This window comes from Haemorhous mexicanus, chromosome Z, assembly GCF_027477595.1.
Source record: "Haemorhous mexicanus isolate bHaeMex1 chromosome Z, bHaeMex1.pri, whole genome shotgun sequence".
In the NCBI taxonomy this organism is placed as follows: domain Eukaryota; kingdom Metazoa; phylum Chordata; class Aves; order Passeriformes; family Fringillidae; genus Haemorhous; species Haemorhous mexicanus.
Window position 1 is genome coordinate 80,494,561 of NC_082381.1, and position 14,130 is coordinate 80,508,690.

Below are 14,130 nucleotides of genomic sequence, written 5' to 3' on the forward strand. Positions count from 1 at the left end.
CTCCGAGCAAATGTTTCAATTTCAGTGGAAATAATGGCTGGCATAGCTACAGTTCTCTGTCTGAGGCTAAATGTGTGATGCTGAAAACTGAGGTGCAAAGAGGGAGAAGCTAATCCCCTATTTAAACTTCAGGGGAGAAATCAAGTCTCTGTTAATTTTCTGAAAATATTTGGGACTTGGCTTTTGAGAGAATCTGGGCCTCAAAGTCTCATCTGAACCCATTCAGAGCTGGAACCTCAAGTCCTCTGCTCATCTGAATGGTGGCATTTATACCAAAGTGCTATCAACTTGAATTTAGGATGATCTTCTCACCCTTTCCTCATGCATGAAAAAGAACCCCATAGCCTAAGAATCTGCAATGATGGGGTTCCAAATTTTCAAGGAGATGGAATTAGTTCTTTGGTTTCCACACACACTGGTGAAGTGCGAGTGGCCAGAACTGGAAGGTTTCTCTGTAAGTGGTGTAGGTGGAGAGACATGACTCTTGCCTCCTAGAAAGCTAAAGATGTTAATCAATTCCTATCTATAAAAGGCAGAGACTTTATGAAATCATCAGGTCTGATCTGGCATATCAGCAGCTGAAGAATTATGCCCTGCTAACATATTTTAGCTTTAGCAAGTTACAGAGTTCATCTGCCTCCAGTTTGAAGCTGCTGATTTTTGGTCTGCCTCCCTCCACCAGCCCCTGGCAGCTCAGCAGATCCAACTCCCCTTTAAGTACATGCACTAAATTTTCAAGAATCTCCCCACTTTCCTACAGGATTCAGAGTAAGAAACATGGAGCATTGAATCCAAACAATAGCTGCCAACTTCTCAAACACTAGGGCAGCCTTAGCTATGGCATGTGAGATGCTAAAGAGGAGCAAACACTAGATATCACAAATCCTTTGAGCATATTTCTATGTAAGTCTTGGCTGTTTCTAAGCTGTCCTGCAATTTGTTATTCAGGTGGCGAACTTAGGATTTAAAATGTGGGATCACCCTGGCAAAGCATTAAGAGGAGAGTTTCCTGAAGCTTTAATTGTGAAGATTAGTTTGAAACCAAAGGCATGAAAATTGTATGATGACAATATGCTGCTGCTCAGCAGCTGATTTCTTGGGTTCCCTAAGCAGTACTTGTCTCTGATACTCACCTCACATGCTTCACTTGGGGAAAAAAGGTGTAGAAATGTTTAAAACTAGTCTTTCACACTACATCTCGACTCCAGTAGTGTGCAATGCAGTACAGCACTTTTTAATTTCACTGCCATGAGTTCATTACTCATGAAAAGCTAAAAAAAATTATGGACTGCAGGCTGAAGTCTGCTGGAAAACCACAGAGGTGGGTAGAAAATGCAAATCACGTTAGGTTTTATTAGGTAAAGTATGAATAATTAAATAAATGGGGCCAAGTTTAGGCAAACACTACCACTGAATGTGTGTAGCCCATCCCAGCAGAGACCTAAATTATAATCTCTGCTCTTCTGCAGTACTGGAGATGGTTCAGAGAAATAAAATATTTCAAAAGATATCCAGGACTCACCCCCCAGTTTCACACTATTCATTATGCTTTTAATACTATCTGCCACTTCATAAACACTGCCTTTCCGAAACATGCCTTTGGGATGTCTGAGAATGCTCCTGAGTCATGATGAAACAGTTTTGATCCCAGGAGATCAATACAGCTCAGAAGGGAAAGAAAAGCATTAATCCTAATTCCTAAAATTTATTTAAGGTACTTTTCTCTGCGTACCCATATGTGTTTACGTCTATATATATTTGCCTTGACCCAAGGGAATCCCTCCAAACAGTTCTCTAAAGCTCTGCTGCTGTCCTTACTGTTTCTGAGTAGTAATGTTCACAAACCACATGATGTTGACATTAAGTTCAGAGATGCTAGGCAATTTTTGCCCTGTTTTGAGTACTGCAGTTTAGAAAAGAATAAGAAAAGTGAGGGAAAAGGTATCATAACTTAATGGGGGCAGTGGGTGGAGGAGAGAACTAAAGAAAAGCCCATATCCAGGGCCCAATCTCAATAAACAGTATTGGGCAAGCACTTCTGTTCCATGTTATGCCACTACACTGCAGGATGACCACAGGTGAGCCTGTCCCCTCATCTCCCTCACTGCAAAAGGGAATAAGTGACTTTAATTTCCCTAGGGGTGTGTTCTGGACCCACTGGCAAAAAACACCACCTAGCAGCAGTATTTCAGAGCTTTCCAGAACTGTGCAGTGCTACAGCTACAGCTGCAGATCAAGATGGATCTGGGAATCAGAAGCAGATGAAGCCACAAACACACACTAACTGAAACCAGCCTGAAGGTCTGGCTGCACACATGGCACAAGTAACATACCTGCCACAGGAACAACAGAATATTTGGTACCTGGCTCTCAAGAACACATTTGAGAACACAAGTAGTTGAACAGCTGAACACCACAACATACCACCATGATAGTTTCTTACTCTTCCAATGAAGCTTTTTTGTATAGAGCAGTCAGGATAATGCTTACTTTTGCACAAGCTACCATGTCATGGATAGATGACCATAGAAATCTGACACAGAAATTAAGAACTGTCCTTCCTGAAGGAGGATAGAACCCACAGATGCATTTCCAGTAAGTTCTACTGTCAAAACTGTTGTCTCACCTATTGTTGCCCAATTGTCAGGTTCAATCTGCAGCCAAAAGACTACACAAACTAGGACAAGACCTTCTTTACTCTAGCAAAACAGAGAACCTGGCAGTTTTTGAGTCAAGAAGCAATGTACTACACAGTCACCAAGCGGGAAACCCCCAGGGACAGCAGATAGTGCAGGCACCTAACACAACACAATTTATTTTTGGTGATCAGTGGCAGCCCTATGAAGTGCAATAAGCACCATTTGAAAAGAAAATGAAAAAAAAAAAAAAACTAACCAAAACCCCCAAAAAAAACCACCAACCAAAAACCCCAGCTTCTTAGTGTTTTTGCCACATTTCTTCCTGTTTTACTCTTCACTGTCTGGGTTTCTCTCCCCTTCCAGTCTTTTGATTCCACAATACAGGGGAAATAGTGGGTTCATTATCCCTTTTTTACCTTAATTACACCTCCTGTGGAAAGTTTTAATGGGTAGAATGCAGAAAAGAGATTTAGTCTAGGGACAGTAGCCAATAACCTCAAGAAACATCTTTTTACTCCATTTATTTAATACAGTATCAAGAGATATTTTCAATTTTAAATATAGGGAAACCCTACTTAATGGCTACTACTATGGAAAATAGTAGCAAACTGATTCCTTAAGGGAAATTATATGCACAGGCATTAAACTTTTATAGGCCACTTCACAAACATTTCATCACAAGTTTATTGTTTCCCAAAAATGAGTATTTAGCTACTGCTGCTATTACAGCAGGAAGCATATAATGCTAGTTCTTGATGCAGGACTCAGAAATTAGGATTATTGAGGTGACACGTGAAAGAATGACAGCACTTTTCCTTGCCTCATGGGGTAAATCTATTTGTTGAGATTTTTGCCACTTCACAGAATTCTGCCACTGAGCACAAGCAAGATTTTGAAAGCAATACAGGCAAAAACTGAGCTGTCCATCAGCAAAGCTGACTTTTCTCCTGGCGTACAGGTCATAGCACAGATTCTATCACAACACAACCAAAGAAAATGCACTTGAAAATAATTTTTCCTAACATCAGCATCAGCAGGCTTTTCTTCATCTTCCTGAGTCTTGAAAAGCAATGAAAAAAGAAGAAAACAAAGAATATACATTTATTACATCAGAACAAAAACAGTGACCTGGAGGAGTAAAATATTATTTCTGTAAAAATTACCATCTCGTAACAAGTGGACACATCTGAATATCCCTCAAAACACAAGCAGAGAACTCATCTGCATGTCTGTAATGTATTAGATACTGGACATTTCATGCTACAGGCACTGTCCCACATTTATATGACTTATAAAATGATTCAATGCCCACAGTACTGAGATCTCCACCAGCCATGCCCATGTGAGCACAATAGCCAATATTTTCTTTCCTTTTCTATGCTGTTCTGTGCTCCAAAATGTTTGCTCCTGCATTTGATAACAGATTTCATTGGGAAGCCTTCAGTCATGGCTGTCTCCCCACACTTACAGTGCCAGGTGTCACAAGGCTCTCCTCATGACTGCAGTCTTCAAGAACCAATATGATACAAACAGTCCAGCAACAACAGTGCAGGAGGAATGAGGATAACACTCAGACTCTGGGCTCTCTTACCTCTTTACCACCCATGGCTTCAAACATCTTCTCCAGCTGCACCCGCAGTTGTTGGATGTTGTTCATCAGGATGCAAGGCTGAAGGGAGAAAAGCAGGTGACTGCTCAGGATGCCAACACACTGTCACCAGTGGGAGACGTCAACAACCTTTCCCAAGTACCACCAGATCTGAGAGCTACATAGGAGGCACTGCATGCAGATATTTCAGCACTCAAATATATTTAAAAAATAATTTTAAGAAAATCCTTTTTTTTCCAGCTTGAAATGGTAGTCAGTTCCGAGCTGCAGAATACCCAGATGAACAGACCTCTCTAATACCAGACCTACAGAGGAATCGTGCCCACTTTCGATTTTTTTTAATCACACAACAAAGGCAGTGTGGAAGTTAATTTCAAGGGGACCTGAGAGCCTCCAAACCCTGCATATCATCTTCTGGACCTGTTTTTATTTTAGGTCCAAGCCAGAATTCAAACTTCAAAAGCATCCAAATGATGATAAAAAAACAACACTGAAAATATTTACACCATCACCATGGTCAGGTGCAATGCGAGTCTGGTTTCATCATGACAATTACATGATTCTTTGGGGGAAAAGGGAAGCTCAGCATAACTCACCAATTTCTCCTTGGAACAGTAGGACTCAAAGCTCTTGGAGAGTATGTCAGCATACTGCATCAGCACTTTCCCAATAGTCTGTGAAGAAAAGATGTAAGCACTGTTACTTGTCCTCTACCACTGCAGAAGAACTCCGGGAAGCAGAAAAAAACAAAATCATACTGTCTTACACCTCATTAAGAAAAATATCTGGATGCTGAGGGTAATACCTTTGCAAACCTTCTATTGTAGTGGGCAACAATGACAGGGTCTGGGCACTCCAGCTTCTTAATGATCTCAAAGCTCTGGTTGAGCTGGGTGAACACATCCACCACTGAGCAAGAGAACAAAGCGTGCTCGGATGTTTGCTGGAACTGCAACAGAAATGCAGAGAGTCATTGTCAAATGGAAAGATCTGAAATAAACCCACCCATGGGTGTTTCCATCATCTGTCACACTGAAGGAGGGGTAATTTACCAAAACCTACATCTTCCTCAGAATTAGTCAAAAACTCTTCAAAAGGCCTAGAGGAGATGAATAGCCTTTTTTGGTTGGATTATAAACTTCACTAACTATGATCATGACAAGCACCAGGGAAATGTACAATGATGTTGAGATCCTTAAGGCAAGGCATGGTTTGCCTGCCAGTTAATGAGAAAAGAAGGAGAGGGTAAAGAGCTGTTTTAATTTTTTTTTAGATTTAGCTATTAAACAGAATGTTGCATGAGTATCACAGACTACAGTGCCAACAGTCACTGAATAACAGGAAAGCTCTTCTCTCCATTGGCAATACTCAGCAAATTAAGAATAAGATTGGTCTGTCAGTGGATTAAGGTCACATTCTCACTGCATGACTAAGTACATGCTAAGTGCCTCAATTTTCAATTTCAATTACTTCTCCCTAACAGAGAGAGCTGAGAGAGCACCAAACCACTGGCTGACAGATTAACAGCAGCAGAACAGACAGAAATGAATGATATGCACCTTGCTATTAAAAAGTTCTCTGTGACCTGTAAAGTACTAAAATAAATGAGTTTCCCAGTTGTTTAGCTAGCAAAAAGCACCACATCCTCCATTTATAAGACAGCTGAATTTAGAGTGTTTTATTTGGTACTGTGCACTGTATGATGTAGACCAAGTAGTGACCTACATACCCCATCTTTTTTATCTCTCTCCAGAGCACCGTGCAGGAAATCTAAGGAAACATCTTCATTTTCATCCAGCCACTGCATCACAAACTGCTCAAACCACCTGCAGTGGAGGAAAGACAGCAAGTTACAGCAGGAAGAGCACCCAACCCCAGCAAGCCTTGTGAAAGCTGTCACATATCTGAATGCTGCTGCCCATGTGTGCAGTGCAAGTTCCCAAATATACTTGCACCTCTACACAAGCTAACAGGGCCTGTTACCATCACTTGGGCTGGTTCTGAGCTGTTTTTGTCGTTCCTGTCTTTTCTCTTCTTGGTACCTTCCCCTTTACCCACCTTGAGAGCTACCTTTAACTTTGCTTCACCTGAAAGCACTTTGTCATTTTTCTCCCTTCCATCCACGTGCCGGAGAGCACAAGGAAGATTTCCAGGCCCACAGGCAGCTGTCCTGCTGCTCACATGGGTGTACCAAACAGGCAGTGTGAAAATAGGCAAGCTGAGAAGCAACTTCAGTGATGGGATCTGACAGCTGGTTGCTCTGTCCTCTGCTCCAAGGGACACACACAATACAAAAGGGTGTGTGTGTGTGTTTTTGTTGCCTGTGTTTAAGCAGTAACATAGCACTTACAGCCTTATTTAAATGTCTGTCTAGAGTTTGTTGCATGCAAGTGCCAACACAGCACAGCTGAAGCAAATCTTAATTTCAAATATTACTAAACAGCATTCACAAACAAGAGAAAGAAGTGTCCACGTGTAATTCAGTCCAAACAAAAGATTATTATATGAGCTTTACAGAGTACAGCCTTCCCTACACAGGCAGCTGTGTTCATAGAGATTGTGCTAATTGTGGGCTGAGTTTGCAAAGAACATGAAAGCATGTGCCAGACATGAGAGGGAGATCAAGAGCAAATTCACAAGCAGAGCATACTAGATAGCCTTAAATAATCTCTACACTTTGAAATATAAAGCACATCAATGCTAATATTGGAAATTGTAACTGACACAGTGTTAAAATGCCAACAGCAACCTGTCTATGTAGCCCTATTTAATACAGACAGCAACAGTGGAACACTGTCACAGACATATGGACTTCCTGTATTCTGGAAGAATTCCTTTTGAATGGCACTTCAGGCTTCTAAAAGTCAGCATATGTTGAAGTCTGCTGCAAGTTTCTCAAGCTTTCAACGTTTTCTTTTAAACTGCAATTGTGTATTTTAAACAGCTTAAGCCTTAGAAAGAAACTCAGGCACTTCACAAGGAAGCAACTATACATCTTCCACCTGTTTCACAGTTCCCAGGCTGTGAGCTGCTGACTGCTTCACATGTCAGAGGTCAACGTGCAAGGAAGATTATTCATTTGTGCCAGAAGCCACAGTTTTCACTCTTAGAAGGAGAGCAACTTCCTGATTATCATTCATCCTTAGTTATTGCACAGTTCACAAGAAAGGGCCATTTGCTATTGAGAACACTGCCCATTTTTATGGATACCATATGTTGCTACATAAAATCAACTGCCTAGGTATACCTAACTGTCTTGCCAAATTGTCTGAGCAAAGGTGGCAGAGAAAACAGTACTGCTGGGTGGGTAGGAGTGGTGTATTTGCTCCCCCTCTAATAAAAGAAACCATTACCTTCAAGAAGAGGTTTATTATGAATGTTGAATGAACCACTTAGATCAGGAAATTCGGTAAGTACATCTGCAAAGCCAGCCTCAATTTTGTTCTTTGGCTGACACAAAAACCTAAGAGATGCAAATAATTTACAAATACTTCCAGTCCATGTGTACATTCAGGGCCAAACTATGCCTTGAGTTGTAACACAAATCTAGAACTATTTTAGGCCAAATATCTCTTATAATATATTTCTATCAGCTTGGGCTTCTGAGCAAGTCAGGGGAACTCCAAGAACTACGAAGGCAACATTTCCAGAACAATATGCAAAATCATCCAGCACAGAAATGAATAAAAATAATCTGATTTCATGCATAAATAGCTTCAAAATGTTGTTATATGGCAAATTTCTCCTTCATCTGCTTCAACTATTGGTCAGGAAGCAAACACTGTAATGACTCACACACCAGCACACACAGCAGTGGCTCACAGTGCTGCTTCAGAGACATTCTGTGCTCATAGGGGTCAGCACAGCCTGGCTCCAGATGGCACAGCCACACTCTCCAAACAAGGTCTGCACAGAATTCACTTCAGTCTTGCCTGCTGGGAAAGGCAGCAGCACTTCAGGACTAAATGTAAGTTCACTTCCCTTGGCTGCATAACAGTGAGGTAACACAAAAGGCTACCATTTCAGCTTGGCCATGAGCCTGGCTCCCTCATGATCACACTCTGCAGGTGAATTAATCTTGCTCATTTGCTGAGGGTATCTACAGAACAATCTCTGTGCCTCAACAAAAGCTGAGGCAAGAAGGCAGGCAGGGTTCCTGTCAGTAAAATGATAAATACTGTGTTTGATGAAGAGAGCCAGATCGAGGAGGAGCTAGTCGACAGGATCTCAAAGGAAGGAACATCTTCCCCCAACAGAGAGGAGGCAGTCTCCCGTAAATCTACAATGCTACCCGCACACTAAGATCAGTATTTAAACAAAGCACAGAACACGTATTTACACACCTAAAAAGCTGGGGTTTTTTCAGGAACTGACACTTCACAGCTTTTAGCTGGCAGAGAGGAAGTTTTGAAGATACACTCCTAGTTACACAGCTACTTCCATTTCAGAAAATGCTTAGTTTCTGAAAACAAAGGGAGTATAAAAACTTCAACTTCAATACTTTGCACCTTGCACTTTGTTCAATCATATCTCAAGGCTAGCAGGAACATGGCTTCTCAGAGTTCATAAACTGGAAAAGTCAATTTGTGGATAGACTCTTGTCTGACAAGTAGGCAGACAGTGACGCCTTATAAAGGCTGACAAAGAACAGAGGCTAGACGGAGCTAAAGAATAAAGTAGGTATTTATTAGAAGGCCTCAATGGATACACCTTGGGCAGTACAAGAGCCCAGCCAGGGCTACACCCAAGATGAACCCAAAATGGTCACGAAATGGAAGACCAGTCACAAGAAGAAGTTCTGGTCCATTAGCATATGGGAGTTAATTGTCCAGTTATAGCTTTAGGTTATGAAGTCCCATTCTTCTTGTTTTTCTCTCTTCATTCTGCCATTGTTTGTGCTCTTGGACCTGAGATTTGGATAATTTGTCCTTGGTCCTCAGCTAGAAAAGGAATTGTTTTGTCTCCCTACTCTGTGAAGAGAGCTTACTATCCCCTAATATGAACCTCAGATCTACACACTAAAGCAGTACAGAATCTGAAAAATATAAAAGCTAAAACCTGAGGCATCAACAGCCCAACCATTGTCTGGAGAGCAGCAATTTAGTTTCATCTAAGGAGTTTACCCATGGGCAAACCTGATGTGTGGACTCCTTTGTTTAAGGAAGTTCTGAGGCTAAAAATACTTGTGATGAAAGAAATCAAAGGACAATTCATAACAAGGGGATACTTTGTGACAGGTGAAGGTTATGGCTGAGATAAACATCACCTATGTCTGACAATGGAGCTATTGTACTGAAATAGGAGGGTGACGTAACAAAGCCTGTGGCTGCAAATGCACATGAGCACTGAAGCTCTACCACAAAGGCCAGCAGAGCAGAACAGACTGCAGAACAAAACCGAGCATCATTATCCTGATTACACAGGAGAAAAAGAGAGATTAAGAATATCTGATGGCTTGCATGAGACTGCCCTGACTCAGAGGCACAGCAAAGAGAAAGGGGCTTCTGACACTGTCACTCTAGCACCCTGCTCAGTGAGCAGCTTATGTCTCTGGCTGACCTGATTTCTTAATCAGGCCCACAGCCCACACCAAGCAATTATGCCCAACTGCCTCAAGTCTGATCAGCATGCAGCTAGCACCAGGCTTGAGGGACTGCATGCACAACAGCACGGCAAGAGAATTCAAAGTGCCAAACTGGAAACACAGTCCAGGAAAAATGTGTTTGTTAAGAGGGATAAAGTGATGCATTTAGACAGCACAGAACAGTCATGTACAGGGTGGGAACAGCAGTGTGGTGGGACACAATGCTGAGGGTGCCTGCAGAGCAGCCAGTGGCCCATTGAGAGCACCACTAGTGAGCAATATCTCTGAATAAAAGAAAATAAAAAGGTTGCTTTCAACACAGCACATGGCACATGAAAGCAGCAGCACTGCCTGCAAGGCAATGCATGGCAAGGTCTAGATCAACTGTTATGTGCAGACACAAATTGTCTTGAAAAGGGTGAGTAAACCCCACTTAGAAGGAAAGCTAGGAACAAACAAGAACCAGCAGAAGACCATAAAGAAGCATGAGAAAAGCATTTTACTCTTGTAAAGCAGGAACAATTTACTCTTTATGTGCAGCCCATATATAGGCTATAACAAGCTCAAACTGAAGCAAGAAAGATTTTGAGAGGGTGAAAAGGAGAATGTATGTTAAATCCCCAAAACCCAGTGAAGGAGTAGCAGTGAAGCACAGGATAAAAGGAATTGTGGAGCAAACATCACTGAAAGCTTCTGAAAACCAGTTAAAGCACTGCTAAGACCCAGGATATCTGCTGTTGCTTGAAGCAGATGTGGGACTCTAGCTACACCATTTTCTCCAGGTTTTTCAGACAACCTTTTGGTCTCAGACACCTTCTCACAACCTTTTGGTCTCATACAGCTTCTCCAGGTTTGAAATCTATTGTTGCTCTTTTAAAGCTGGAAGTTACAAACAACTGCTTAGAGCTTAAGAGCAACAGCTTATCTGATGCTTCCAACTAAGCTACCCAGTCTTACTAAGAAAAAACATTATCTTTACTTACAAATCTTGCTCTGTGTGTGTACATATGACATCCATGTACAGTATACATGCATAAAGCATATCTGTAGACATACATCTTCTATTCAAGAACTGCCCACACTGTAGACACAGAGTAGCTTTAAATCTGTCCATCCCATTGCTAAGCTTTGGACACGTTGGGAGACACTGTACAATAATGGACTGAGCTGGGTGAGGGGCAGCAGCACAGAACACCACAGGGGAAAAACATGCACACAGAGAAAACTGAGAGGTAAGAAATGATGTATCTTGAAGGTAGCCACAGGAGATCCAAACGGCCACCCTACCACCAAGGTAACAAAAGGAAATAGATAATGGGGATTTACTACAGGAGACTTAAAACACTCACGATGGATATTCAGGCACTTTTCCCTTGAAGGCAGGCAGATCACGAACGTATTCATTGTACAGCCACTTCACTTTGAAGTGTAAATTCATATAGTCTGCACTTTTACACAGTCTATGTTTCTCATGCTCTGTAAGGAAGGGAAAAAAAAAAGCAGTTAGGTCTGAATTCACCACTGTAACCACACCAGGCATAGGAAGGACTTATGAAGCATGTCTGCAGAATGCAAGGGTGCTGAGGATGAAGTATCTATAGAGCCACAAAATCTTCACAACACAGGGTTTTGGCAGCAGGCAGGAGTTCTTGGAGGTTGGGACTATTGGGGCTCTAGAGTTTTCTTCTGTAGCTCTAATTAATACTTCCATTTGTTGAACATCTTTTTGTTGTCAAAACAATAAAAACAGAGCAATGTCTCATGGCCTTTTCATTTAACATATCACAGTTGAGACTCCATCTTTGCAGGGGAAAAATCAAGGCGAGCAAATCTGTTCATTCTTGGATATAAACAAAGGCAATAGCAACATGTTACATTACACACCCTATGAGACAACAGTAGAAAGCACCAAGAGTTTGACAGCGTGACTCAAACAAGATCAAATGAGCTAACAGGAACTGGAGCTTTCCCTGCTCCTGCTTGGAGAAATTAATATTTCTCTTCCACAAAGCAGGGTCTGCTGCTGAACTTCTTCCTCCTGCCAGGTTTCCTTATGTTTTTGAACCCAGGCAATGCTGGGAAAATGCAGTTTCTCCCTGTATAATGCCCATACCTCCACAACACAACCCTTCCCACACATCTACACCACTAAAGCACTGGCCGTAATCAGACCTACGTTTCTGCAGAGATCATCTCTTCGCAGAGATGCAGAGCTCCCCTTCCTTATCAGGAGAAATGCATGGTCCACGTCTTCACTCTCAAGGCTCTTCACAGCCTACGTCCACACTACCATATTTCAGTAATTGACTCCCACCTCTGATCAGCCCACAATTATGTATTTAAAATGCTTGCTAAATTCTCCCAAAAGCAGCTCAACGCTTTCTCCCAAGCCATCCCTCATGTGCTTACACAGGCAGATCCTTCTACTGCACTGCTTTTCTTCCAAATCTTCCTTGAAGAGATTAAAATTAATTCTTTTTTCATGATATGAGGACTCAGCAGCTGACTTTTGCCTGCACTGTGACCCTGCATCATCAGGCGATCAATTCCGCACTGCCGCTCCCATGTGCCTCCTGTCTGTATCCATCTCTTTCTTCTGCCAAGTTTCACAGCACGAATACATTTTGTGCCAAGCTTCTTTGTTCAATCTAGCACCACAGCAAGCTGCTAGTCCATGACTACAATGTGAGATATTATACTAAAACATACATGATTTTGGCTTAGCCTCAGGTTTTTACCCTAGTATTTCACTCTAGACTCTTCTTTTGACCTTCGACGGGGAAACCTCATCACTGATGTAACTTTCCAAGGGCATCACTGCTCATGTGCAGACAGGTTTCAGCTATGTTAGAAAGTGTGAGTATTTTCCTCAACTCTGAATGGCTTATTAACTGATAGGCATGCCTATGTTACAACATTATCTATGTTCAGGTAAATGTGAATTCTTGCAACAAATTCAAAGCATTGAGAAACTTCCACATCTCTCGTGACTCACATCTCTCATGAACCTTCCTCAACATGAATAAGAATAAAGTACAAATCAAGTGTGAATTACCCAACTGAAAACACAAAATCCACAGAAATGTTCATGCCAAATTTTCCCATAAACCTTTGTCCAACTGTCAAGAAGCTGAATGTTCCAGTGGTTTGTTTGCAAGATTTTGTAGGAGTGTAATACACATTTCCTCCTAGCTCACGTCTACAGACCCACACAGATACAATATTAAAAAAATAAATAAATAAAAGAAAGAGAAACCCAGTCTTTGTTTTGAAGAGATTAAAATGCCCAATATCTGAGAGACATAATCCTCAGGAGTAATGGTTCAATGGACAAATTACACATGCTATGGTCCATTTCACTCCACAGGGAACTGTGTAAAGTCCATTCCTGTTTTACATTAACAACCTCATCTCTTTCCTGAGCACTAAAAAAGCAGGAGTATTCTCAGCGTCTGAACTGCTGACCCTCTGCTATACTTCAAGCAATGGTAGAAGAAAATGAGAACTCCCTCTGCAGATCTAAAACTGGAAACAAACAGAGCAATAACTGTGCCTGCTCTGCTCTCTGTGAGTGAGGAAACTGATGGACAATTATAACTTCATTAACTCGGATGTGTGCTGCTGCCAGCTGCTGCTCCCGCATGTGGAAAGGGCTGTTCCTGCCGAGGAAAGGTCTGACTTGGATCTAAAAAGGACTTAAATCAGATTTAGTTCCTTAAAATTAAACAATGCAACAAAGCAAGCAATTCCAGCTTTTTCCTGTGTTCTAGGACATCTAAAATACTTCTAAGTTGCAGAAGAAGAAGACACAAAGCCGCTACAGAAGCATAAACCCAAGTACAGCTACTAGGACTACCTGGCCATCTAGGCACTAAAGGAGATATTTGATACTAAGGGATAAATCACAGGAAACTAAAAGAAAGGAGAGGTCTTACCACCATAGAAGAGAACTTTACGTATTCGAAAGAAAGGAGGGGCTTGTGACATAGAGAAGGCAAGAATGAACTCAAACGTTCTGGAGCACAGGGAAAGCCAACAAAGACCCAACCTCCCCCATCCCCAGCTTGCATCATCTCCCTTTCCCCCTTCAATGGACCCCACAAAGTTTTGATCAGTTGCTTTCTTTGTAAGTGGAAATGTTTAAGACCATCTGAAGGTGACATCGAAACTCATCAGTCAGAGGCATACACTGAAAACCCATTTTAGAAAAAGTAAAGTGAAGATTCTGGCAGCCATCAGTCTTAGAACATTTCTGTTCTGCTTTATAACCTGCTGGCTTTAAAAGAGCTTAGCAGCAG

At 41.7% G+C, this 14,130-nt stretch overlaps 1 protein-coding gene across 3 annotated transcripts in view; it reads right to left on the minus strand.

Moving 5' to 3' along the window:
• UNC13B (unc-13 homolog B) overlaps positions 1-14,130 on the minus strand; it is a 208,002-nt gene that overhangs the window by 30,541 nt on the left and 163,331 nt on the right. For all 3 annotated transcript variants that reach the window (XM_059837153.1, XM_059837152.1, XM_059837151.1), the window contains 5 exons: positions 11,182-11,308; positions 5,978-6,074; positions 5,054-5,197; positions 4,845-4,922; positions 4,231-4,308 (listed from right to left, as the gene is read on the minus strand). In XM_059837153.1, coding sequence (XP_059693136.1) covers positions 4,231-4,308; positions 4,845-4,922; positions 5,054-5,197; positions 5,978-6,074; positions 11,182-11,308 — 524 coding nt within the window. The remainder of the gene's footprint in view (positions 1-4,230; positions 4,309-4,844; positions 4,923-5,053; positions 5,198-5,977; positions 6,075-11,181; positions 11,309-14,130) is intronic.